Source organism: Stegodyphus dumicola, chromosome 1 (assembly GCF_044657685.1).
Source record: "Stegodyphus dumicola isolate Sdum_Otavi_A_Nest chromosome 1, ASM4465768v1".
Classification (NCBI taxonomy): Eukaryota; Metazoa; Arthropoda; class Arachnida; order Araneae; family Eresidae; genus Stegodyphus; species Stegodyphus dumicola.
Genome location: NC_140768.1, coordinates 284,126,950 through 284,152,129, shown reverse-complemented (window position 1 = coordinate 284,152,129; position 25,180 = coordinate 284,126,950). Strand labels below are relative to the sequence as shown.

General features: G+C 31.2%; 1 protein-coding gene across 2 annotated transcripts in view; it reads left to right on the top strand.

Annotated features, from left to right (window-relative positions):
* The window catches only part of dyl (transmembrane protein dusky-like), a 76,909-nt gene extending 53,889 nt beyond the window's left edge, over positions 1-23,020 (top strand). For both annotated transcript variants that reach the window (XM_035358273.2, XM_035358274.2), the window contains exons 2-3: positions 4,096-4,169; positions 20,159-23,020. In XM_035358273.2, coding sequence (XP_035214164.1) covers positions 4,101-4,169; positions 20,159-21,742 — 1,653 coding nt within the window. In that variant the 5' untranslated portion in view covers positions 4,096-4,100 and the 3' untranslated portion in view covers positions 21,743-23,020. The remainder of the gene's footprint in view (positions 1-4,095; positions 4,170-20,158) is intronic.
* Positions 23,021-25,180: the final 2,160 nt, after the last annotated feature.

Here is a 25,180-nt window from a genome sequence, read left to right as displayed (position 1 = left end):
TCCCATTCTTTGAGCTTAACATCGATAAGCACTGGGAACTTAATACAGTGTTCTTGAACTTAATACGGTGAAAGGAGCTAGTTGCCTGAGAGTTTTTGTAGTTTTCCCCTTGTGTACCATAAGTACTTGCTGATTTCCTTTACAAAATCTTTTACGAAAGTATTCCTTTCCTTAGTCAAAACGCCTTCGTGTACTCAATTTTGTCAGTTTACCTAACTTAATTCAACCAATCCTTTGAGTACTTACGATTTACACACGAGATTTTAAGCCACGATTAGTAAGTAGTGTTTTCCAAAAAGGTAATATGAAAATAAAAATTGGGGTTTCTTTATTTTTTTAATATATTTCAACTTATTTTTATGCTTAAAAATAATTATCATCATTAATGTGCGAATATTTTTATTCGTCATTCATTAATTTAATAACCTCTTAAATTACATTCATATGCTTTTAAGAACCTTTTATTTTTCTCAAGCGAAATATAGTGAAAGTCTTGATGATTCAAATTTACTATTACTCAAAATTATTTCTAGTTTTTTTTTTATTCCATTTATTATTATGATTTTATTTTCTTACGGGTTCGGCAGATAGGTATGTAAATGCATTCATGGTGTCTTACATTCGAACTTCCTTTCAATGGCCTAAATTAATGAAAAGTTAAAGTATTACAAAATAGTAGAAAACTAATTAATTAATGAAGTCCTTTAACTGTTCAATCATTAAAGATGCATTCTGAGAGAACGTATAATGATTTTTGAATGAAACAATAAAAGCTTTTTCATGAGATCGATCGAACATGTAAAATTAGGTGAAAACTGGATCAGTTATATTTACTATAAAATCTTTTCAGCTCCGCAAAAGAGCCGATTATGTATCATGTATCAAATTACAGATAGATTTACATTGCCAATATGAGAAAATAATAAATACTTCGATGAGAGAGAAATAAATCAGTGATTTTTGATTTCACGGCTATGTTAATTTTCACAGTTGCCGATTATATGTAGTATATTTTACGCATGAAAGAGCTAGGAGAATTTAAATATACTCAAATGAAATTCAGTAATAAATCACAAGATAATGAAAATATGCCTCTGGCATTTTCTTGTCACATTATTCATCTTTAATGTGAGTAATTCAAATTCGATTCTTGCTATAGGATAAATATTAAAGTCTCTGAACGTTCCGGTTGCAAGCGAATATCAGAATATTCCTCAATCTTCACTGAGTTCTCTGAAGATGAAATCTGCTTGAAATTAAGCTAAGCAAAACGTAACTTTAATTATAAATGTTGTTTGATTAAAGCTGTAGAGCGAAAAATAACGAATTCTATTTGCAAAGATGTTGGTCAGTGTTTTATACTGCACAAATATCTTCTGACATAGCCTCAAAAGTCTAAACATCTACATAAAAAACAGGAAATTCAGCTGAAAAATTACTTGTTTTGATGAATTATCTGTGTTTGGAAAATTAAATCTAAGACGTTTTAAGTATTTTTGGAATGAAATTCATATTTGAAGTGTAAATTCTAAATGCGCTTATTGATGAATCGGGAAGTAAGCTTGATGATGAATGAATCGGGACGTAAAGAGTTATCGAATAAGCTTGATAACTCTTTACGTCCTTGTACGCACGAGTGTGCTCTCGTGGTGTAAGTAGTTTAGCTTTAAAATTCCCTTATAATCCTAGAAAAGGATGCATGCGCGTTCCATTTTAACAAGACCGCTGGCTTCAGTAGTTATCCGGTTACAAGTTTCTTGCTGAAAACTTTTCAAATAATCACAAATGTATATCTTCTCCTCTCTACACACCACAAGCGTTTTCGGCAGCCGAAACTGGTTAATCACATAATTTCCTTCCTGCTTTAAGCAGCACTTATGAGCTTAACTTTCCATTCGTAACTCTAAGGCCATATAATGCATGCGTTAAACATGGCCGTAAGGTTAGGGAGTTCAGCAATAATAATAAGGGAAGGCTAGTCGATAAATAGATATATTGTGACAAATGAAGTCTAAAATTTATTAGATTATTTAATTCAAAATATTTCTGAAAAATATTAAAAAAATGTTTTTAATGAAGACTGATCATTGGAACTCTTAACTGGAAAATTTTGATGCGTTTGAATATTTTGAGGAAATACCATAAATTACTAATAATTTATTGAGTCAATCAAAAGAATTTGTATAATAGAAAAATTAACTTGAAAATGATATTCAAGAAATATGTATACATATGCGTTTAAAACTATGAACGATGCATTATGTATATAAACAATGTAATATTTAAATGGAAATTACTATTATCTATCTATTTTTCGTACAATATAGTTTGCCGTTTTTAGCCCATTTGAGTTGTCGGCATTTCTCTCAAATGATCAGTGTAAATTAATGCGTCTATCACTATACTAATCATTTATAAATTAATGTTTCTATCACTTGATGGTGTTTCAAAATCGAGAGAGTATGTTAATTTAAGTACAGAGATTGTCAAGAATACTAAACAAATACTTTGCATTAACGGAATGAAATAGTCTAAATCCATCAAGTTTTTTTATTAAAACGAAAACTAAACGAAGTGAAATTTTAATCTGCTGTTCAATTCTTTCAACTTCTCAGGACAAATAACAAAAACATAGATCACACTTTAAACAGGGGTAGCGAGAAGACAGCTCCCAGTTTTTCGAGCAGAAAGGTTAACTCGGCAGAAGGGAGAATCCGTTTTCGAGTTACTGTTGAAAGCTAGACAAACTGGTGTTCGTGAAACAGAAGATCCTCAGTTGTATCAAACTCGCAGCCCCAAAGCAATTTTATGCTGCTTGCGATTACATTTTAATTATATATTTGTTGCAAATACGGTGCTTATAGTTTTACAGACATGAAAATATAAAGAGCTTATGTGCATGACTGCTATTGAAGGGTACACTAAAATGATGGATAAAATGAATGGATCGGAACGTTGCAACTGGTTGCTTGTATGCCATGCCGCGTGACTAGTGTGTTGTGGAAGAAATTTCCCACATTGATACAGTTAATTTGATTTGCCACTCGAGAACTCGTGCAACTTCAGCACTCGGAAATTTCTGTTTTTCCGGTTAAGGTTAAAAGTAAGTTAGTGGTTGATTCAACATATCGGAATTACCTGAAATGTCTGTCTAAAATTCAATATCTGGCTGCCAATGCGCTTGAACTGCAGAGTATAAACAGTAAACACTTCTTGCAGGTACCAACTTTTAGACTTCACATAGAAAATAAATATATATTTGAATTTTCCTCCTGCGTTGTTATTATTATTGTTTACGTATGTTTTAACAAATATTATGCAAGTGAAAATTAAATTGTTATTTATTTATTTAGTTTTTGTTTTGTTAAAAAAATTTAAATTTTGTTGAAAAACATTTTCTGACCCGTGAGCTGCTTTTAGACGGACCATGCGGTTCCCCCGGCCGCATGGGTCTGAGTCTCAGTCTGAGTTTGAGATTGAGAACACGCTGCCTTAAGGTCAGGAACAAGTTAATGAGCCCCCAAAGATCCAGGCCATGACGGCAAGGCGTGTCCTACCATATTTTGAAGTAAATAATATGAAGCATAAATATTGCCATGTAATGGTCAAATCAAGAAGAAATATAAAGATCACATTTCTAAAGAAAATTATATAAAAAAAATTGAATACTGGTTTTAACTCCAGTAATGATAAACGGCAGAGACAGTGAACATTGATACTTAGTTCTGAATTCTGATCCCAACTATAGAAAGAGTTGGCAATATAGGTTTTTGGAGCTTTCTTCATGTATATTTTATATGTGGACAATTTCCTTCAGAATATCCTGCATAAATGCAGATAGCCCTTGGGTGCTTTGCTATATTATCCACCCTAGTTGAACCGACTTTGATAATTCATTGGATAGCGTGCCGTCGAAGAAAAGCGAGTTTCGAGCTAATAATTCAGTAAAACTTATATTTTCACGAATTAGAAAAAACAAATGCTATTTTCTTTTTATTCTTTAGCATTTTCGTGTATATAAGTTCCTTGTTTTTAATTACTGATGATTTTAGCATATAAATGCGTTCTGTTTCTGAATTTCTGTTTCTATTTCAGTTCAGATGACGGAACGAAGGACAAAGATGATCACTTCCTGGAGTTTTCTTCTCGTAGTTCTTCTAACTTCGCAGGTCAGTTACAAATACTTTCTTTTTATTGTTGTTTAAATGTATGAAAAAATATTGTTTAAAAGATTAGAATTTTGGCACTCTATTCCAAGCTGTTCAATGGTAAATATTTGCTTACAGTTAAAAATATTTCTTCTATTATACTATAATTCTGCTATTTATTTTACTACTTTTACACAGTGTGCCTCCTTAATTTTGCTTTACATATCCCTTTAAGTGTTAATAAGTTGTCTCCCTGAAATATTTAGCAACTTCACGCGCAGACAGATTTAATAATATTTTACTTAATCATTCCTGAGAGATACAACTGAAGCAAAAATGTGCAACTCAAAACACGATCGATAATCTCTCCGTGATATTTAAACAAAACTGAGGCTGCTTGTCTTTTTTGACGATTACAATTTTCAAGGAAATTTTCTCTCATATACTGTACCTGGTTGTTTCTTACCAATTAAGCATTAAAAGTCACTTACGAAATCACACAGGCAACAGACATCTACTGTCTTCGACAAATACAACTAGCAAGTATGGCTTCCAATAGCATTAGTTTCAAAAAATCTAATTAAAATTTCAACCTCCTTTCACTTACTCTTAATTTGCATAACTTTCTGTATGAATATATATGACGTAAAGCGAGAAGAAGGTAGGATAGTGTTTAACGTAAGCTTAACTATTAGTAAAATTTGTAAAAAATGTTGTAATGTGTCTTTCTTTTCTCCCCCCTTTTTTTTTGTATTTATTTCAGATCTGCAGTGGCCATTCTTTTTGTAAAAAAATAAAATGTTAGATCTCTTTTTTTATTAATTTCCTATCATAATTTTATTTAAAGAGTTTTTTTAGCTTAATGCTTGCATTAATAAAGAGACTATAAATTATCAAACTTTTCAAAATCAAAATGCTTGAGTAAATACAAGTGTGAATTCCATATATTTTTACAAAACGTTTCTTTTTGCTCTTTTTCTGAGAATAAAGTTGAATTTTTAAAACTGCTTCAATACAACTATTCATAATAAACTGTTTAGACTATTAAAATTACGCTATGAATCTTGACTATAAAACGACCTTAAATCTAAGTATACCTCCAAAATCGATTAGTGATTTACAACGTTTCCTAAGTACAGAAATTCAGAATAAAAGTTTTCAAAACTTCAAAATTATTTAGCACAGTTGCAACAAGTTTCTGTAGTTATAACTTTTTTTATATACGAAAAATATAAAATATATCATGATTACAAATACTGAAGCCATTTCGATTGTAATATTCTGTCCAGTTTTATTAGTTTATACTTCATTAATGAGTATTAGCTTGCAACTTTTCTAATGTGTAATGTTTGAGATTCTTATCAAATACAGCACGTTCAGGAGAAAAAGAACATATGTCAAATTAGATATTGTATTTTTTTATCGGATTGTATCTTTCAATTCCTTATATTTCAAGATTATTCTATTGCAATTTTAAGGGAGCAGGTACTTTAAAATTTTAAAAATATGCCAAAAATAAAACGCAATTTAAAGTTCAGTATTTTTATTAACTAACTGATTTATGATAGCGAAATTATTTCCAGATCTGTTTTCTGGCTGTTAATCAAATGGCTCCGAAACTGAATGAAAAGTCTCGTTTTGAAATAACTTTGATAAATTCAACTACTTCCAGTTTATACAAATTAAACTGTAAGCGTATAATAATAAAATATCCACACATAAGCATCTCAATAAAAATACGATTACATAGTTAATTTAAAAATAAGTATTAAAACAGTTACAAGCCAACTACATTCTAGCGACCGAATTCTGTGGACAAGAATTCCAATGCGTGTTGCCAACGCAGGGCAAAGAGTAGATGTGAATTAATTACAGGAGGCGTGAAAGCAAACAAGATCCTTGATTCTATATTTAATTTTTTTAACCTTTATATCCCAAGTATTAAAACATTTTAATTTTATTTTAATAAGTATCTTGCGCAGCATTATGAATATACAAATCACTATTTTCAGTTAATTTGTTTATTCAGATCGGAAAACAATATGTACTTAAAATGAGCTGTGTTAGAAATAATATAATTCTATTCCCAATAAAAGGAACGGCCATTTCTAACATTTTTACTCGAGAAGCATAATATTTGGTAATTTTATACCCATATGGATTTATCAAATTTCGTTGATCAAAATTTCTTTAAATTTCGACTAGCGAATTAACAGAAACTTGTGCGTAAGCAGGAAAATTATAATTTAAAAAATCATAACTGAATACACAATTGCTTTCAGTTCATTAAGATGATTTTTTTAATTTGCAAGTATGCATAATTATATATTTAAATATAACTGTATGCATAATAATCTTTATTTGAGTTAGTGAAAAGTGAGAAGTCGAAATTTTCATGTGGTTTCAAATTTAGCTAGAGTTCCAAAAGTCCTCATGTTAGAAGCAAAATAATTTATATCTTTTTACAGATTAAGTCTTTTCGAAATTTCTCAAAATTTCTTGAGATTCTGTCAGCTGGTTCAGACAAATCATGTGTGCTAACAGTAAAATCTTATTTTTATGAGATTTTAATCGAACAAGGAAATTCCCTTGGAATTTTGTAATGAAGTCAATTTCTTAAAATTATTAATAATTATATAACTAAACCTGTTTGTAAGGTATTTTTTCTAGCTACTGTATAATTATATAAAATTATATACATAATCATTATATGTATACTTCAGAGGATAAAATACGAGGCATATAAACTTTTACATGCTTCTTTAGAATAATTTTAAATGAAAAAAAAAATGTACATAATATATATAAATTAGGGAATATTTTAATATAAATATATGATCATGACTTCCTTGCACGGCCAAGTAAATTATACAGATTTTTTGCTGCACTTCATTTAAATCCATTTCCTCGAATTTCATTAGATATATTTCTCATGCAATCATTTCTGTTCTCACTTCGCGGCAAGGCAAAAATACATAAAAACTCAAAACATCTTCATTAAAAATTCCAAATTACAGCAAATCCTAAAACATAAAATGCAGTTCAAAACAAAAAATTTACAATTAAAATTAGAGTTTCTACGCGAAACCAAGCAATTTGGCTAGTGGGGAGAAAACCAATTTTCTTGAAGGCTAACTTTGGGTTCCACTGGTTAAAAACACACTGAAGTTGGTGCACCAACTGACTTTTTTACTAAGAACTTCGAATGTAAACAAATGGTGGCCTCGTTAGGTTTAACGACACTTAAAAAACTTTTAAATTGTTGATAATTCTACAACTATTGCGTGGAGATTAACTAAAGGTATAAAAACCTTAACCGGACATAAGAACAACATAATTCAGTCACTTTTAAAGCAAGAAATGCACAATTTATCAACATGTAAGAATTAAAAAAAAAAAAAAAAAACTGAGCTCACTAAGCCGGATAACGGAGTGATATATCTATATATAAATGAACTTAAAGCTTCAAAATAGGGAGGGGCACTACTAGATATTATAGCTGTCCTATACATACATAATTTTAACGTTCCATGGCTACTCGTTTTTGAGTTATGCGAACGTACATGTTCGTACATGCATACGTACTTCGTACAGACATCACGAGAAAAAATATCTTTTGAATCCATTTTAATTCTATTTTATAATCCTTTTTTTTTGTTCTATTTTTGCGATCACAATATTTCCTTTAAAACATTATCCTTATAAAGAAACAAGATATTTCATATTTTAAAGAACTGTGTGCTTTTCTTTCTCAAGCCATATTTTTCTTTAATAAAGTGGCCGTATTTACCGTAAACACCCAATGAAGTTCTTTTTTGGATCTTTGAAAACCATTCACGAAACTGCGTAAGCATTATTTTAGATGTTTCTAGCAGACGATAGAATTCTTACGACTAAAACAATAAAACTAAGTAAATCCAAATTTACTTCCTTACAACCACGTATGAAATAATCTTAAAGACGATCAGAAGCTCTATGTTTGCGAATCTTTCTGAATCCTAATATCTGCCATAGAATGCTATCACGGTCGCAGTTATGCAACCGTAAGAAGGGAGGCTCACCCAAATCATAGTTTTCCAGGTTTCTCTAATGATCGTGAAATTAAATAGGGTTCGTCATTCCACTCTAAATGTTTTTCAAGGCAGGCATAATCACGACTTTACCTGTATGGGGTCGGTCATCTGTTATTCTACTTCTCCCTTCAGCAACTAGTTGCCTCGTTATCTTTGCTCACAGATATTCTCCTCTCCGAGTAGAAAATTTACCCGGCATGCCTTCCGCTTTTATTATTATTGTTATTGTTGTTATTTGCATTCTTTATTAAACCTTCTTTAATTTGCAAAAAACAGAGCACTTATAATAACGTGTTATATCCGGTTTTGGTAATAGTTATTGAAGCTTATTAGGTTTATTTTCTAGTTGAAAACAGAAGTACTTAGCATTCCACTGCAGGCTTTGAAATAAATCAAAATAAATTTGGAGACTGGAATAAAAATTTATTTTTGTTGTTAGGTGCTACGCGTTTGTGTGCATTAATTTAAAGTGATTATGTAGATTAATTTTATGCTTTGGAGGGGTAGAATGGAGAATATTTTTTGCTTTGACTATCTTTAAAAATGTATTTTATTACTTTGAAAAAAAGTAAAAAAAGAAAAAAGAAAATTTGAAAGGGCTCACATTTTAACGGTCGCCCATACAAGTTTGTTAAGGTTTTTTTACTCTCTCGATGAACTCACAGTCTACCAGTCTGCTGCTGCTAACCCATTTTGTTTTGTCTTTTTAGCTACTAAGCATCATATTCTTCGCACCATGTACAATTCAATAGCAAAATTGCAAAAATTTTAAAAGCAGCATGTATTTAGAATTACCGTGTGGCATGCATTTAAGTGTTTGCATACGTTTTCTATTTTTTCAGTCCTTTTTCTTTGTCATATCAGTGTCCAGTTTTTTTACTAAGATAGCTTAGTAATTTTTTTTTGTCTTTTTATCATTAACGTTTTATGTGTTAAATTCATTAATTAAATATCACGTTCGCACTTACGCCACATAAAATTCGATTGAGCAGCAAAATCATTATGTATAAACAGCGTATGTTTAGAATTTCCGATAGACAGTCCCGTGCGCTGGAGATAATAATATTTTAATCCGTACAGTGTTGCCGCTCCTGGCTTTCAAATCGTTGAGTTTGTTGATCAGAAATTCACTAAAGTTTTACAAAGTATGAAACGTATAATTCGAAATTCGCAATTCGGGCTTCCAGTGCGGGTGGAGGACTACGTCATTCAAAATTTGATGGCAGACGATTTACAGACGATTGTACAGACGATTTTTCATAATGTGAGAAACATACATACATGCATGCAGATTCTTAATTATTTAATTTCTTTAAAAGTAATACAGGACGATAATATTTGGCGGCAACAATTTGAAAAGTTATTCAGACATTTATAGTGATACGCCCGCCAAATTCCGTTACGAGAGTAATATCCCATTCGTTTTAACACCCTTTTGGACTTAAAGGTTTATATTATATAAATAGAAGAACAGCTTAATATAATAATTTAAAGTGAAGCATCGACACATAAAGTTATCACAAACTATAAAAAGCATTTGAAAGTAAATTATTTCGAAAACATATGATATGTTATCAGATAAATTGAATAATATTAGTTATACAATAGTTATGTAAAAGCAATCAATCAATAAATAATAATAATAATATAATAATTATTATTATTACTGTTATTGTTTTCAGCAATTTAGATAAAGTATTTTTTATTTATAAGGACAATCATTTAGTTATGCAGTACTAAAATTGATTAATTACATTGCTAGTAACACTGCTGTATATTATTAATTCAGTTATTAGTACTTTGTTTCCGTCTTTACAATTTTCAGTCTCTAAACTTCGTGTATTTGTAATGTGTTATCGCTTTCTGCCGTCTTTACGTTCATGATATAGGATAATTAGATTTCCCAATTAGCAACCGGAAAATCCGGGGTTCGAATTTTGGCGAGGTCAAAGGTTATTTTTTTTATGTTTCCTTAGCCCCTCCCAAAAAATAATTTGAAAACTGCGGTATTACAGGATGTAAAAGTTTTAATCATTAATCTAACTTCACTACAGTAACATCTTTTAATAAATAATAACATCAAAGCGAGGCCGAAGTCTCTTAGAAAAACTTTAGCAACAATCGGAAAGTAAAACGGCAACTAAACCAAAATCAGTTCTCTCCTCGGATTCTTAAAAATAAACTGGTTACTTCTAATGTATTAAATTCTCAAGTTTTTTAGATGCGTTTATATGTAATCTTTCTTAATGTCTATCTGTTAATTACCCTAAACATTTGTTCAAAGTAATGCGACACGGTTTTTGTGTTGTAACTGCATTTATCCTCGAGTGTATCGTGTGAAGGGATATCTAAGACTATATTTGCAATGATTTTATGATTATTGCTTCTGCAGTGCAGGTAAATTGACGAACTGGAGCTTTAATTATTTGAATAACTTATCTATATATCTTATATTTCTATTCATTATGGTGCAAATGTACGTTAGAGAAAAACATTTTTTGAAGAAGAAGATTTTGTCATTAGTTGATTTCTACATTTCACGTTATGCCTCACGTTAGCGAACGAAACGTAATTAAACCGATGTAAAATTTTAAATCTTGACAAACGGGAAAAAATTCCGATAAAATTGTTTTTCTTTTGAATAATGGAATTCCCCAAAGGATATACTGAATATTAGAACATCATAATCCTAAACTCTTCCCTCCCAAAGAATTCAGTGGAGCAGTATAACTCTAGAAAGCTATCATGCGTGTACTTGTGTAGTTGGTGATCAAAAAGCATGGTGGAATATACAGAACTGGTACCCTTTGTGATAGTTGGCGTACCTATAGCCGTTAAAGAATAAGATTAAAAGCATTAATTTCTGACTTAATGCCAAATGAACTAAATGCTTATAAGGCATTTTCTCCCGCCTTCCAGCATGTCGGTGTGACGATAGCACATTCGGCGTATATTCGAGAGGTCAAGGTTAGAGTCCCGGCGAGAATATTTTACATTTCTCATGTCTCCTGCTTCGAAAAAAATACTAATGTATCTACATGTGTTTCAAGAAATGGTGGTTTCTTATTGGATTTAATCATATTTAAATTTCGGTTCTTCATTAAATGTAAATAAATAGCTTATCTGATAAAATTTAGATTTCTGATGCTAAAACTGTTGAAGAACGTCTCTAAACGATTTCTGTACGTTGTCTGAGGAACCAGTGTTCTATACCGGACCGAATATTTTCATTGTTACGTAAGGTATTGTTCGAAACCACCCTTGTGCATAATTAAAATGGCCAAGAAAATCCGCCACGTGTTTCTCTTCTATTTTTCTTTGTTTTTCATCTTCTTTTTGATAACATCTAGTTTTAAATCTTCAGCTCCTGCTCGTCCCATGAGGCGGGAAGAGAATCGAGAGTAAGATAACAACAGAATTGGTTTCCCATTTAGCTGGATTGCTTTTCAGACTCGCAAAGAATTTACGTGACCTGAAATTGAGTTCAAGGCTGAGCGAAGACTGTCGCGTGAGGTTCCAGATCTTATCCACTATCTTCCAAATCCTGGATCACGCTTCGTCGCCGTGCATGCGCAAATCATTCTAAACAGCAAATTGGACAACGAGGTTGCTTCGAAAATACATGATAAACATCTGGTTTAAAGAAAGACTATATATACATGCTGTATAATAATCGCTTGAGTTGAAATTAGGGATAGTGAATAATGAGAAAAATACTGGGTTTCGATTCGAAGCAGATAATTAAAGTAAATAATTAAAGGAATAGGAAGTTTTGAAGTGTGATTATTGCAAAGATCTGAAGTTTCTGCGAAGCTATCATTCTAAAGTCGCCAGAGGAGAATTAATTCCGCAAAACATAAAATTTGCCGATTTGATGTCTAGATAAAGAATATTAAAATTCATAATAAATTCTAAGACCTTCATCTTTCTCAGGGTAAGTGAATTGTCTGGGTATTATTTAAGAAAGTACCTGATTTTTTTCCTACCGCAAATGCAAACGGGACAATTGTCGTAAGCCTCCATTATAAGAAGACCTCTCTAAATACTTCTATAAAATTTTAAGTATTTTTATTTTCAATGTTTCAAGTCCCATTTCAAGTTTTAAGAATAGGAAATTAGAAGCAGGAACTATGCTTTGAATTTAGTAGTTTTTCATGTCTTTCTTCAAAAATCACTCTATGGCATTTGTCTTGCTGTTTTCATGACTGGTGCCACTTAGCGAAACTTCAATTTGTAAACTAATCCGAATCTGCGTAGCTAGTTCCTGTTAGCGTGTTACTACCAAATTTGATGCTCATGGTCACATGATTATCACAGTTTTTGATTATCGCAAGGGTAACACGACCACTGACTTGAGAAATAATTTAATTGTGCTACTTTTGTAATCTATAATTTTATTAACTAAGTTTTGCAATGAAAATAAATAAAAATTCTTTACTTTATTCTCTTTGTCCAAGTTTTCCCCCAAGAGAGGGAAAAAAACCAAGATCCTAGTATGAAATATATAAGTTTATATTTTACATAATGTACATAATGAACTGAAACTATGAAGACAAAACATATGGAAGATGAAATGTATTTCTAGTTTAAATATCTCTGTGACAAAATAGTAAATCATTATGCTGATTCTCACCTCTTTCCAGCATGACTTCGTGGTGTAATGGTAGCGCAGTCGGCCCGTAATCAAGAGGTTCTGGTTCAAATCTTGGCGAGCGCATCGTACATTTTTCACATCTGCTTCAGTGTGCAGTTTATTTTTATGTTTTTTAGGCCAAACGAAATGTTTAATGTCTCGACAGCTGCGCCCGAACTGGTGCGAACTCGGTGCACAATAACTCGTCACCCCCAAGATTTTTTCAATTGAATCTACTTCTCATCAGTCGTTGTTAAAGTGAGCGGTAACAAAGTAAGGAATTATCGCATTTCCCTGTGCTGTGGTCGTGATGTGAGTGGTCAGCACTAACAGATAGCAAATGTAAGATCCATGGTTCGAATCCTGGGCACAGTTGGTCACTTTCAGAGGTGGCCCTCTTAGTTAAGGTAGCTGCTTCGAAAGAGTTCATTGCAATGAACAATATTGTTTATTTTTTATTAAAAGAAATATTTTAAAATACGTACCCTTCACTCAAAAGTAAAAGCGTGAAACTATTACCTAACAGAAGAGCTACTGCAAAAAAAAAAAAAAAAAAAAAAAAAAAAAAAAAATGTCTGAAAAGTAATGAATTCAAATAATATTTTTGTAAGTGCTTCCAGTTGGCAACATTGGAGAACAAATAATTATGCATTCTTTATACGTAAAATTTTAAAAGATACTAAAGACTTTAAAAAATAATAGATACTAAATACTTTAAAAATAACCGAAAGTTACATACAAAAGCTGAAATAATTATTAGTTTTTGTTTATGGCCTGCTATATTGATGATTTATGTGTCAAAGTAATTCATGTTTTACTTTATTTCCGTAAAAGAATACGGGTGTCGGGCCGTTTCTGGGGGACTTCCAGTTAATAGGAAAGAAAAGTAGGACAGACTATCCCGCATTTCCTTATGCCGAGAAGCTACGTAACCGCATGCACTGCGTCACATGATGGCGGTAATGCGAAACACGCTGAGGGATTTTTTTAAGGAAAAAAATAGGTTTCAGTTAAGATAATTTATTTTGTATTGTTTAATGGTGTCAAGATTTGATAGTATGTCAACAGATGACTATTTTTTAACAGTTAAAATGAGAAATTGAGGCTATTAACTACATTTCAGATACTGGTACTTGGAAATAATAATATAATACTCCTTCCTGTTAAAATTCGAAATGGATTCTTTACGATTTAATTTTTTAAATACTTTTTACTACATTTAAATAAAGTTCCTCTTTTTTCTGTAAAGAAAAGTTTTCGTAGACCTACAGTGGTTTAAATACTTGATATTGGTTCAAAGATGTAACTATGTAAAGATGAGAGACTTGGTTGTTCATTTGATCAAGCATCTCAGATTCCCTTGGTTAAACACTTCAACTTCCACTCCGAGAATTAATACTTTAATTGTAAAATGATGGTGGTAGACACAACCGTTAATTAAGAAAATATATTAATTTACTCATATAGGATTAGTAACAGCCAGACACTCCGAAATTGTAGCCAGCTATAAATGATATTTAAATTCTTTCTAAATTCTACAAATTCGAAACTTTAAATTAAGTTAGAGCAATACATTTTATATAACATTTCTTCTATGTAATTAGAATAGAATAGAATTTCTGTATAAAATGTTTAATTATACTTCTAAGAAATTGATGTGATTATATCGATTGTTAAATGAAACACATTAACTTTGAAATTTCGTATAACACAATTATTTACTTTTTTAAATTAAAACTAAAGGGGAAAAGTGGGATAGAAAGTTGAAAGATACTCAAATTTTAAACATTAATAAAAGTTATTGGAATCTATTACATTAACTTGGACTGAGTTTGAAAAGTAATTTGTAAAAAAATAAAAATACGCAATCATAAATACAAAAAGGTAAAAGTAGTATTATCATTATCACCTCTTTCTCTGGCAAGATCAGTAACGTTTCTGTTCATCTCAAATTCGCTGAGGCATTGAAATTAATAATTTTGAATTATTTGTAATATCTCTGACAATTAGAAACGCCTTCCCAATATAACAATTTGGCCAACACAAAAGTAAAACAATTTTAATTACTCAAAAAGAATAAAAACGAATTTATATATAATATAAAAAATTCAAAAAATGACTAAACTGCCCATAGAAATATTGTACATGAAGATTTGAAAACAAGTATAAAAAAGTGATAAAGTGATATAGTATATTCTGAAATTTATTCAGTTAAACTTTGTACGATATATACATATAATATTAAAATTAAAAAAAATGATGTAAATAAAACAATATAGCTCAATAACTGCTAAGATAGGTATAAAATAATTATCTAAATAAGTTCACTTAAATTAAATAGAAAACACATAAATTAAAAAGTTGAAAAATGAAATTAAAATTTTATCAAATTTTATCTTTTTAACTCATGATTTGCCTGATTATTTATAATTTGAATAAATATAAATATGTAAGAAAAATTAAGAATATGTAAAAGATAAATTATAATTTTAATTAGCAGCGTAAATCAATTTTCCCTCTCTATTCTCTTTGCACTGCGTTATTTCGAGACTAATCGATATCATATGATTCTTACGTAATTCTGATGATGTAAATGAAATTAAAACTCAAACAGCCAATAAAAATTTTACAGTAGTATTAATTATCCAATCAAAATGCATTGAGAACCAAAACTCAGTCAGTCTGAATTAAGATATCATTTTGAACATAACGCACTGGCCTGCTACTCTTCGGCGTAATTGGACTGCTTTCTGCTGCTTCTTTTTTACTGCAGAGTTATCAAACATTTAAACATAATGAAATAGGCACAAATAATGTGCTAAGTTGTTTGTGGTTGCAACATGTTTATTGAAATAAAATCAAGATTTAATATGCCTCGGCTGTCAGTTTCCTATTCATTGTGGTTCGCATTTCATAATTCTAAACCATCAAAATTCTTGCTCTTAATTACAGATTCAACCTTCTACGTTCTACACCATTAAGATTTCAAAGTATATATAGATATTATGGATGATGCAAAATAAAATGCAATATAAAATGCATTAAAAAATTCATCTCATTTGCAATTTGGAATGAATCACAAGAAAAAACCAAAAAACAGGAGTACGATGGCAAACTGAAAGAAAATAGGAGACAAAATATGCCAAAAACCAGAAATGAAAATGAAGTTTACGTCTTTTACTGCATCGTCATCTGGGAGCTGGTGTAACGATAGAAGTAAATAAATAAAACAACTTGTTTCTGAATCGAAAAACACACAAATTCGTTGTTTAGTTTAAACGTTTAAAATTTAAAAATAATTTTAGCAAAACAGTCAAATTAATATGTGTTTTTAGCAGTCCTTTCCCCTACAGGCTGAAGAAAGCAATGCCAAAAATGCAAGATTACTTGTTTTAAATGTAAAAACATTTGTTAAGTTATGTAAGAAATTTCATGAAAACGAAATATTGTTCACGATTTTTCATCACTGAATGAGGCTAATTAATAGCATATGGTAATCATCTTTTAATTACAGTTTTGTTTTTATCGCATGATAATTTACAGTTCAAATAATTATACAATAATTAATACATTATTACAAAATAAATATATTTATTAGTTATTGTATAATTAATAAGATTATCTATTTATTAATTCAACAATAATTAATAAATATTTTTAAATATAGGAAAACGTTATATGAGTTAATTATTAAGAATAATTAATTAGTTAGGAAAATATTTAACTAGAAATTTCTTTTCCGTGTATACGAAAAATTGGGATGGTAAAATCGCCCTTTTTTATGTAATTACTATGTAATAAATTTATATGCAACTTTTCCTATATTTAAAAGTATTTACATTTAAGCATGCTATACTTTTCTTAATTTTTTTCTGAACGTATATAACTTTTCAATCAATTTAAGTTTCAGTACATTTAATTTTTTAAAATTTATAATAAATGTATACGCATGGGTTTTTGTAGTATTGGCTTCGTGCTTTTTCTGTATTTTTTTTGTATTCTTATCTCTCGGAACCGGAACATTAGTCGCTGCACATGATTAACTCCGCCCTCAACGAAACGTTGATGATTATAGCTTTTGAAACAATCGTTTAGATAAAACTGAAACAAGATTGTCTCTTTGTTTTCATTCCTCCTACTTCAACCTTATCAAATTCTCTCTTTTATTTTCGATCTCTTTAACCAAGTCTCCTTTTAAGAACTTTTAAAATACTTGACAAATCGATCATGACAGATGAACCCCTTCGCAAACTTCTCCATTGAGATCCTTTTTTAAGATTAAAGTCATCCCGACACGCTCAATTATCCCGGACCATTTCGATTGATCTTTTAACTCTCGCCACGCAACGTCGCAGTTAACTCGTGAATTCAGATAACTGAGGGATTGAGGAGAGAAATGCGATTAGATAGAGGGATGGAAGGCACGCCGAGATCTTTTCCAAATTAAAACAACGGAAACCGGTTGTGGCAATAAGAGGAGAGCCTTTGGCTGTAGGTGAGCAGGGGCTAATTGTAGGTCACTGGGCTAAGAATGGATCCGTCGAGGACGGTGTTTTTTATTCCATGCAAAATAGACGGATGTTAGCTTGGAAGCATCCTTGAAGACGCTCTCAGAGAAGCCAATGCCAAGGCCGACCATTGCCTCTTTCTCTTCCTTTCTTTCTTTCTTTCTTTCTTTCTTTTTTTTTTTTTTTTTTTTTTAAAGAGCGATGCGATGCCACAAGTTAAAAGATTCTGTGAATAAACATTTTTCATCATTGTATGTTTTGAGAACACCTGCCACATTGTTGAAAAACGGTTTTGTTTATGCAATGGGAAAACTGGTTGATGCGATCTTGTTCCGTGCCCTAATTTCGTCTTAGTACAGTTTTAACAACAGCTGTGAGGTTTCTCCTGAATGAAAATTCTTAAAATTTGTTTAATACAGAAAAACACTTTTATATCCAGCGCGCGAGAATGTGTATCGGAAATTCTAAAGATATGTTCAATTTAAAATTATTCTGCGATATTGCTGTTGAACTGAATTTTATGGTTTAAGTGCGAAGAACATGATATTGAATAAAGGTAACACACAAAATGTTAAAAAAACGCCCCTTTGAACGTAATTTAAAATCTGAAACCTTTCAGATTTTTTTTTTTTTTTAATTTTTATATTTAATTTTACAAACATAAACAGGTTTTCAGAAACCAAATCACAGATTCTAACTGCCCAAAATTTAGATTTTAATTAATGCGATGGCAGCGTTTCGTGTATTAATGTAGATTTTTTTTATTTTGGTATAAATTTACTTAATGTAATTTTTAAACTACCACGTTCAAAAATATTCAACTTGCTTCTTGCTTTCCATCCACTTTTGCGTTCTTCCTTATTTATTGGCTCATGACAGAGCGGTAAAATACCGACGTTTATTTATGTTCTCAAAAATACCGTTTACTTTAACTGCTGTTGAAAAAATTTCAAAGATGATCGTCAAGAGTGGGTTCGCTGTATTTTATTTGCTCTCAGAATTTATGTGGGAGCAACCTTAAAATGGATAAATTTTTACTGAACTCAAGTTCCGTTTTTATATTTGTAAATGTCATTTGGCATCAGTTCTTTATGCTGTTTAAAAATTTATAGGTTTATCTGTCTCTTAGAACTCGGTATGTTTCCTTCAACAAAGAAGAATGAATAAATTTTAAATTTGCCTGTGATTAAATGATAAAAATAGAATCATTTTATTTTAAAATAGCTTTAGTCGATGTAAAGATTTCCATCAAAAAGGGAAAAAAGCTTCTCTTATAAACATTAAGAGAAGAAAAAGAAATTGAACCAAAGTATTTTGAGAAATACATTGAACCCCTTTTAAACCTCCCACCCATGTTTCCAGACGAACTTGGTCTTCTGTCAGCGTAGTCGTCTTACAAAAGGTCACGTTCAGTGCCCTTTATTTACGTTTTCAAAAAATTTTGTTTATTTATGTTTAATGTTATGATTATTTATGTTTGGTGTTATGTTTATTTACGTTTTAAAAATGTTGGTCATCTTAGGGAGCTGGCCGTGATGAAATGCTTGACAGTAATTGAAATACCAAACTTGCAAGCCAGATCTTCTTACATTGCATATTATTACGGAAAATATAAATACAGTGAACCTTCTCTTCACTACCACGTCCCCCAGACAATCACCTCTGAAACTGATTAGTATCTTTAAATATGTAAATAATCTGAGTACAGAACGTGATCTCTCTAATACAACCACCTCCGCAGAAAATCAAAATTAACTGGAACCACTCGTAGTCAGCTTAAAGAGGGTTCGTTGTATCTCTGCCTAGGAGTGGAATTGTTTCATTTGGTTTTCATAATATTAACAAAATGATTTGAAATATAGTTCACTGCTAATTGTTAAATATTCGGCAAATTTATTCATCTCTTTACTTATGAATAAATTAGAGACCACTACATTTGAGGATATAAATATGAGAACAATTCAACTGCATTTTGAAACCTCCTGAGTAAAAATTCCTGAAATTCTGGTGCAAGAGTTATCGATTTTGTAATTTCAATCTTCTTGTGAATAAATGGATAAAGTGATTATCTGTTAAACACTTCTAAAAGCAACTGCTACGATTTTCACATAAAAATCTGTTTCTCGTGATGAATTTTGTACTAATGTTACTTGAATAAAGATCTATGTTCTTCGTAATTTTCTTACTTGAATTTCTTCTTAAATTCATTGTTTACTTCTTATCAAATTTAAAGTGCATATACTCTCTCACCTATTATGAAGTTTTCCAGAGAAAGTTTCTGTTTCAAAGATTAATGAGAGAAATGCAAAGGAACGTAAAGAACAATCATATAATTTGCATTTCAGTCTACTTGCTGACGTATATATGAAATAGTAAATAAGGAATTATTTCTGTAACTGTTGATAAAATTTTTGGTAATCTTTACGGAACGTATTGTTATTTTGTTTTGTTCTGTAATATTGCATTTTATTCATTCTGCTGGTAATTTTTACTCAGCAGAATAAACGATGATAATTTATAGGCAAAATTTATTTACAAAGCAGACTTTTATGCTGTACAATGTATTGAACATAGACTCACTAACGCTGTATTACCAATATTAATATTCATTGAAGTCAGTTATATACATAACAGTACAAATAATCTTGGAATTCCATAAGAGAAATTTGTTTTGCGTATAGAAAGCAAAATGTTTTACTATTTCAAGTTACATTTTCATACCTGGTTTTGATGATTTTAATGATATAAAAGTAAACATATTCATGTCTTCTGAGTTTCATCTGTTTTCCTTTGCAGGTATGGGCAAAAGAAATCGACAGTGCCCAAGACCTACAGCAAGAAGAATCTGTCCACCTACCGGCTGAACACAGAGGCGACTATGGAGCAGCAGATTATGGAAACGGTTTAGTACCTCACGGTCATGATCCATGGCCTGGTGGTAGGCCCGATATGGCTCAAATTAAAGCTCTCAACGTGAAATGCGAAAAAAATCATATGAAGGTTTATATTGAATTTGATAGACCATTTTATGGTATGATCTTCAGCAAGGGCCATTACAGCGATCCAAAGTGCGTCCATCTTCCACCAGCAACAGGTCACTTGGAAGCAAAGTTTGACATTTTTCTAGGTGGTTGCGGCATGACTAGCAGCCAAGGCAACGGGTATAATCATCCTGATCAAACAACTGGATTATACATTGAAAACACAATTATTGTTCAATATGATCCCCAGGTTCAAGAAATTTGGGATCAAGCAAGAAGACTCCGATGTACTTGGTACGATTATTATGAGAAAGCTGTGACATTTCGACCTTTCCAAGTCGACATGTTGGATGCCGTAACAGCTAATTTTTTGGGAGACAATATCCAGTGCTGGATGCAAATACAAGTTGGAAAAGGTCCATGGGCCAGCGAAGTGGCTGGAATTGTAAAAATAGGCCAGACTATGACTATGGTTCTTGCTATCAAAGATGAAGAGAACAAATTCGATATGCTTGTCAGAAACTGTATCGCTCACGATGGCCATCACCAGCCTATACAATTGGTTGATGAATATGGCTGCGTGGTACGACCAAAGATTATGAGTCCATTCCAGAAAGTCAAAAACTTCGGAGCTTCTGCATCTGTGGTTTCTTACGCTTATTTCCAAGCATTTAAATTCCCTGACTCAATGAATGTTCATTTCCAGTGTGTAATTCAAGTATGCCGATATGAATGTCCTCAACCACAATGTGCTGGAGAACTTGGTGGTGGCTACTTACCTGTTCCTAGAGACCCCTCTTATGCTGAGAATAAGGTGGTAGCTTACACCAACGAAGGCCATCCAGATGCTAATCCGCATCAGGCTTTGTTGTCCGGTTCTGATGCTGATGCTCCATCGGGTCATGTTGCTTTAGAGCATCCAGATCAAGGAGGGGATAGAGAATATGGCCCAGTATTCTTCAATCGTCAAGGAGAACAGTTACCAGCTAAAGGAAACAATATAAAAATAGGTGGCGGTTACGGTGTTGCTGGAACAGGGGGCATGCCACGTTCCATTCAGGATCACAACAGGAGAAAACGTCAAGCTAAGGAACAGATGACAGACATTCCTACTCAGAAAGTAATTCAGGTTGTTGCACCTGGAGACGTAGCATTCAGTTTACCAAATGAAGAGAAAGAGACTGTAGTATACGCAACTAGGGCAGATGGTGAGGGTATTTGCATGTCTGTACCCAGTTTCGCAGTTGGCTTAGTATTCTTGTTGCTTTTACTTGCCATATCAACCCTGGTGGCAGGGTTTTTGTTCATGAGGGTAAAACATCTCACAGCAAAAGAAGACAATTCGATTTCTTACGACAACACAGAGTTTCTGAAGGTAGCTGTGCCTATGGCCCATTGAAGGGTATAAAAATACCTCCATACTGTAGTGTGTTAGTCAAGCAAATGAATGACTTACTTTATGCCTATTCGTCTTAATTCCAAGTGCTGCTCAACCCAGACCTTTGCCAGCAGCTTTAATGATGAATAACAGACTGTTGATTTACACAGAATTACTGGCGAGATAAAAGTGAAATTGCACTTGGATATGTTTTTGGAACAGTGTATGTCATCTTCGCAGAACTCCAGCGGTTTTACCTAGTTCCTCGCTATATTTATTGTTATTTATTAACACCGTAAAATGGACTGAATGATGAATGTTCGGTTGTATTAAAGTTATCTGTGAATATAATCGTATTTTATAGAGAAATTGTTATAAAATCTAAAATATTTGAGGACAATGTACATAAAATACTAATATTTTGTAAGATCTCTTTATACGTCATCGTGAGTTTCGCTTGGGATGCTTTCCGTGGGGCCATGTGAGAGGGATTTAAGAGAAAAGGTGGGAAATTCGCACAATTTTTCAACATATTTTTCTTGCACCACGCCAGCTTTTAAACTAATATGTCTGGTTGCTTGTTACTATTTTCTTAATCTTTTATAAAATATATTTCTTAGCAACTGCTTTCCCTGTTATCCGTTTTCTGATATCTAGGTTTTTGTTTACTTTCAACCGTTATGGCAAGTTTTCCAAATGCTGTTGATGGCATTTATTGCACAAATATCCGATTTGTGATTTCATAAAATTTCTGTAATAAAACTTACAATTTCTTTAGAAGAAAGGTTATGTCAATTTTGTTTTTCATTGAAAATACTCAACGTTAACAATACTCCTACTATTCTATTTATTAAAAACTTTCATGTATTAATATTGCTTCACTAATTATAATATTCCTTCAGCTTACATATGACTAATAAATTATTTAAATATATATTAAACACGAAGGATTTCAAAACTTTAATCTTCAAGGCTATGACTTTAAGACAGCTGAATTAATTTTTTATAAAAAATAAATATTCTAATTCTTTAGTCTAATTAAAAGAACTTATCAAGTTTTTTTTTATATTTAAATTTGTGATTAGAGTTTAACTTATTATAGTTAATTATAATTTATTTTTTAAATTATCACAAAGAACAAAAGAGTTATTTTATTGATATACATGTGTAGTTTGTTTTTGTTTTTATATTTGATGTCTTGTTCTATTGAGACGTACAAGTACCTCGGGAAAAAACGAGAACTTGTTTGTAAATATGTATTTTGAAGTCGATATGTTATAAATAAATCTGACTAAATCATTCAGGCTTCTTTATTCAATGTTTTACAGGTATTCCAAATATAACATAAAAATATAGAATTACATGAAATTTAGAATATGTCAGCAGAACAGAAAATGTATTCTGATGAAAATGATTATTGCTATGATTTTAGGTTTCTCTGAGAAAGATGAACCTCTGATATGTTGAACCAAAGGCTTAGAATTAAAAACCTTTCAATATTCATGTATTTTAGAAATACGTATTTATAAAAAGTTGATTAAGTCAGGACACGTGACAAAGCATTTTTAATAGTGATTTATTTATTCAGATACAAAAATAAGTTTAAAAATACTTCAATTTGCAATTGTTGTTATTAAATTAATTTATACACGAAAGAAAATAAACTAATTTAAACTGAGAAACATTTCTCATTATTATTCTAATTTTGAATAAATTTAATTCACTGAGTGTAAATGCATTACTGCATATAAGAATTAAATAAATTAACAATTTTTATAAGATGCCATGGCAATCTTACATGCATGTCTAACATAAAGTGTTATGCAATGCATTTTAAGCAGATGGCATCACCAACCACTTCTCGAAGATTCTTTATCTCTTGAATAAATGTAAGTTAAAAAGAACCATTTATCCTAATTATGATCAATTAGCTTTATAGTGATGAAATGCTATTTCATACAAGAAGTGAATTAGCATCCAAGCGCGTTAAAATGCTTCTTTTATTATTATTATCTCGTGATCATTCTCTTAATGTAAGTTCAATGTAAGTGAAAATTCATGGATTCGAACCTCAGGATAAGTACAGTAATTTTTTCCAGTTTATTGGTTAGATATATTTAATGGTCTCTTCAGTGGTATCCGAGCTAAAATATGGCGGACGGGTCGCATCCGGATTTGGTTGTTTGGGTCTCGTGTTTCTATTTAATTATTCTTTAAGTAAGGAAGAATGCAAGGAATTATTGCTTTCCCCGTGCCTGTTGTCGTGGTATAAGATGTTATCACAGTTATCAACTGGAAGATCCATGGTTCGAATCTTGGCCATCATAGCTCATTTGACTTTTAATTTTCCCTTGCTCCAAGGAACTTAATAATTTCTCTAATGATGCGTGATAGTTCGATCTTTCCTTATTCCTCTCTCCAAAAAGTCTGTAAGTATTGGATCCATCTGTGCATCTTCTCTTGGCTTAATTAATAGTACGTCCAGCTAGCAGTTGGAAGAGTCATGGTACAAATTCCCGCGTGAGCACAGTGGATATTCCATACTTCCTCCAATAAAAACACAATTATATCTACACCATTTAAAAGGTCTATCGCTCAAAAGCTACAACTTGCTACAAATGAAGAATTGATAAAGAATTATTATTACCTCCATAAAGTGTATACACATAGATTAAATATTGGCTGCCATGAGATCCTCTAAAAGAGATTTGTATTACTGATTTGGATAAATTTTTATTAATGTTTATTATTCAATCTTCTGACAAAGTAAATACCCTTAAGGGGATGTACTACTAATATCACCACTTATATTTTGCACTTATTAAATTTTAATTTATGATAAAAGATTGAGATTGGTAAATTTTGTACATTCTAATCATAATTAAGATTTCTATCTTTGTAAATAAAACATTAGGCACTTTAATTTAAATACTTTTTGAAAAAGGGCATCCCGTAAAAGCAAATGTCCCTAAAATAAGTAAATAAATAACGAAATATTGAATAACTAAATTAAATAGAATTTAAGTTATTGTACGAATATGAAATGCGGAGTTATCGTTTCGACAAAAGTTTAGAAGTAGTTTATCAATTCTCTTAGGCTATGAAATAGTGATCAGTTTGAAGATATGAACTCCTCGTTTTTTAAAAAAAACTGTGGTTTCTGTAATGACATCTTTGTCACGAAATTTCTAATTAATCATTTTACAGACTCTCTGAAGATGAATAGTGGGAATTCATAAAGTATCTGTAAAGTATGCATTATGTGAAATGCTTTGTATTCACATAATTATGTGAAATCACATAATTATGTGCATTATGTGAAATCTGTAAAGTATGCATTATGTAAGTGCTTTTATTTAATTCGATCATTCAAAAGGATTGGGTGGATGTATTTTCGCCGCATACATGAAGATGCCAATGGAAGGTAAATAAAAGGTAAATAATACTCGCTTATACATT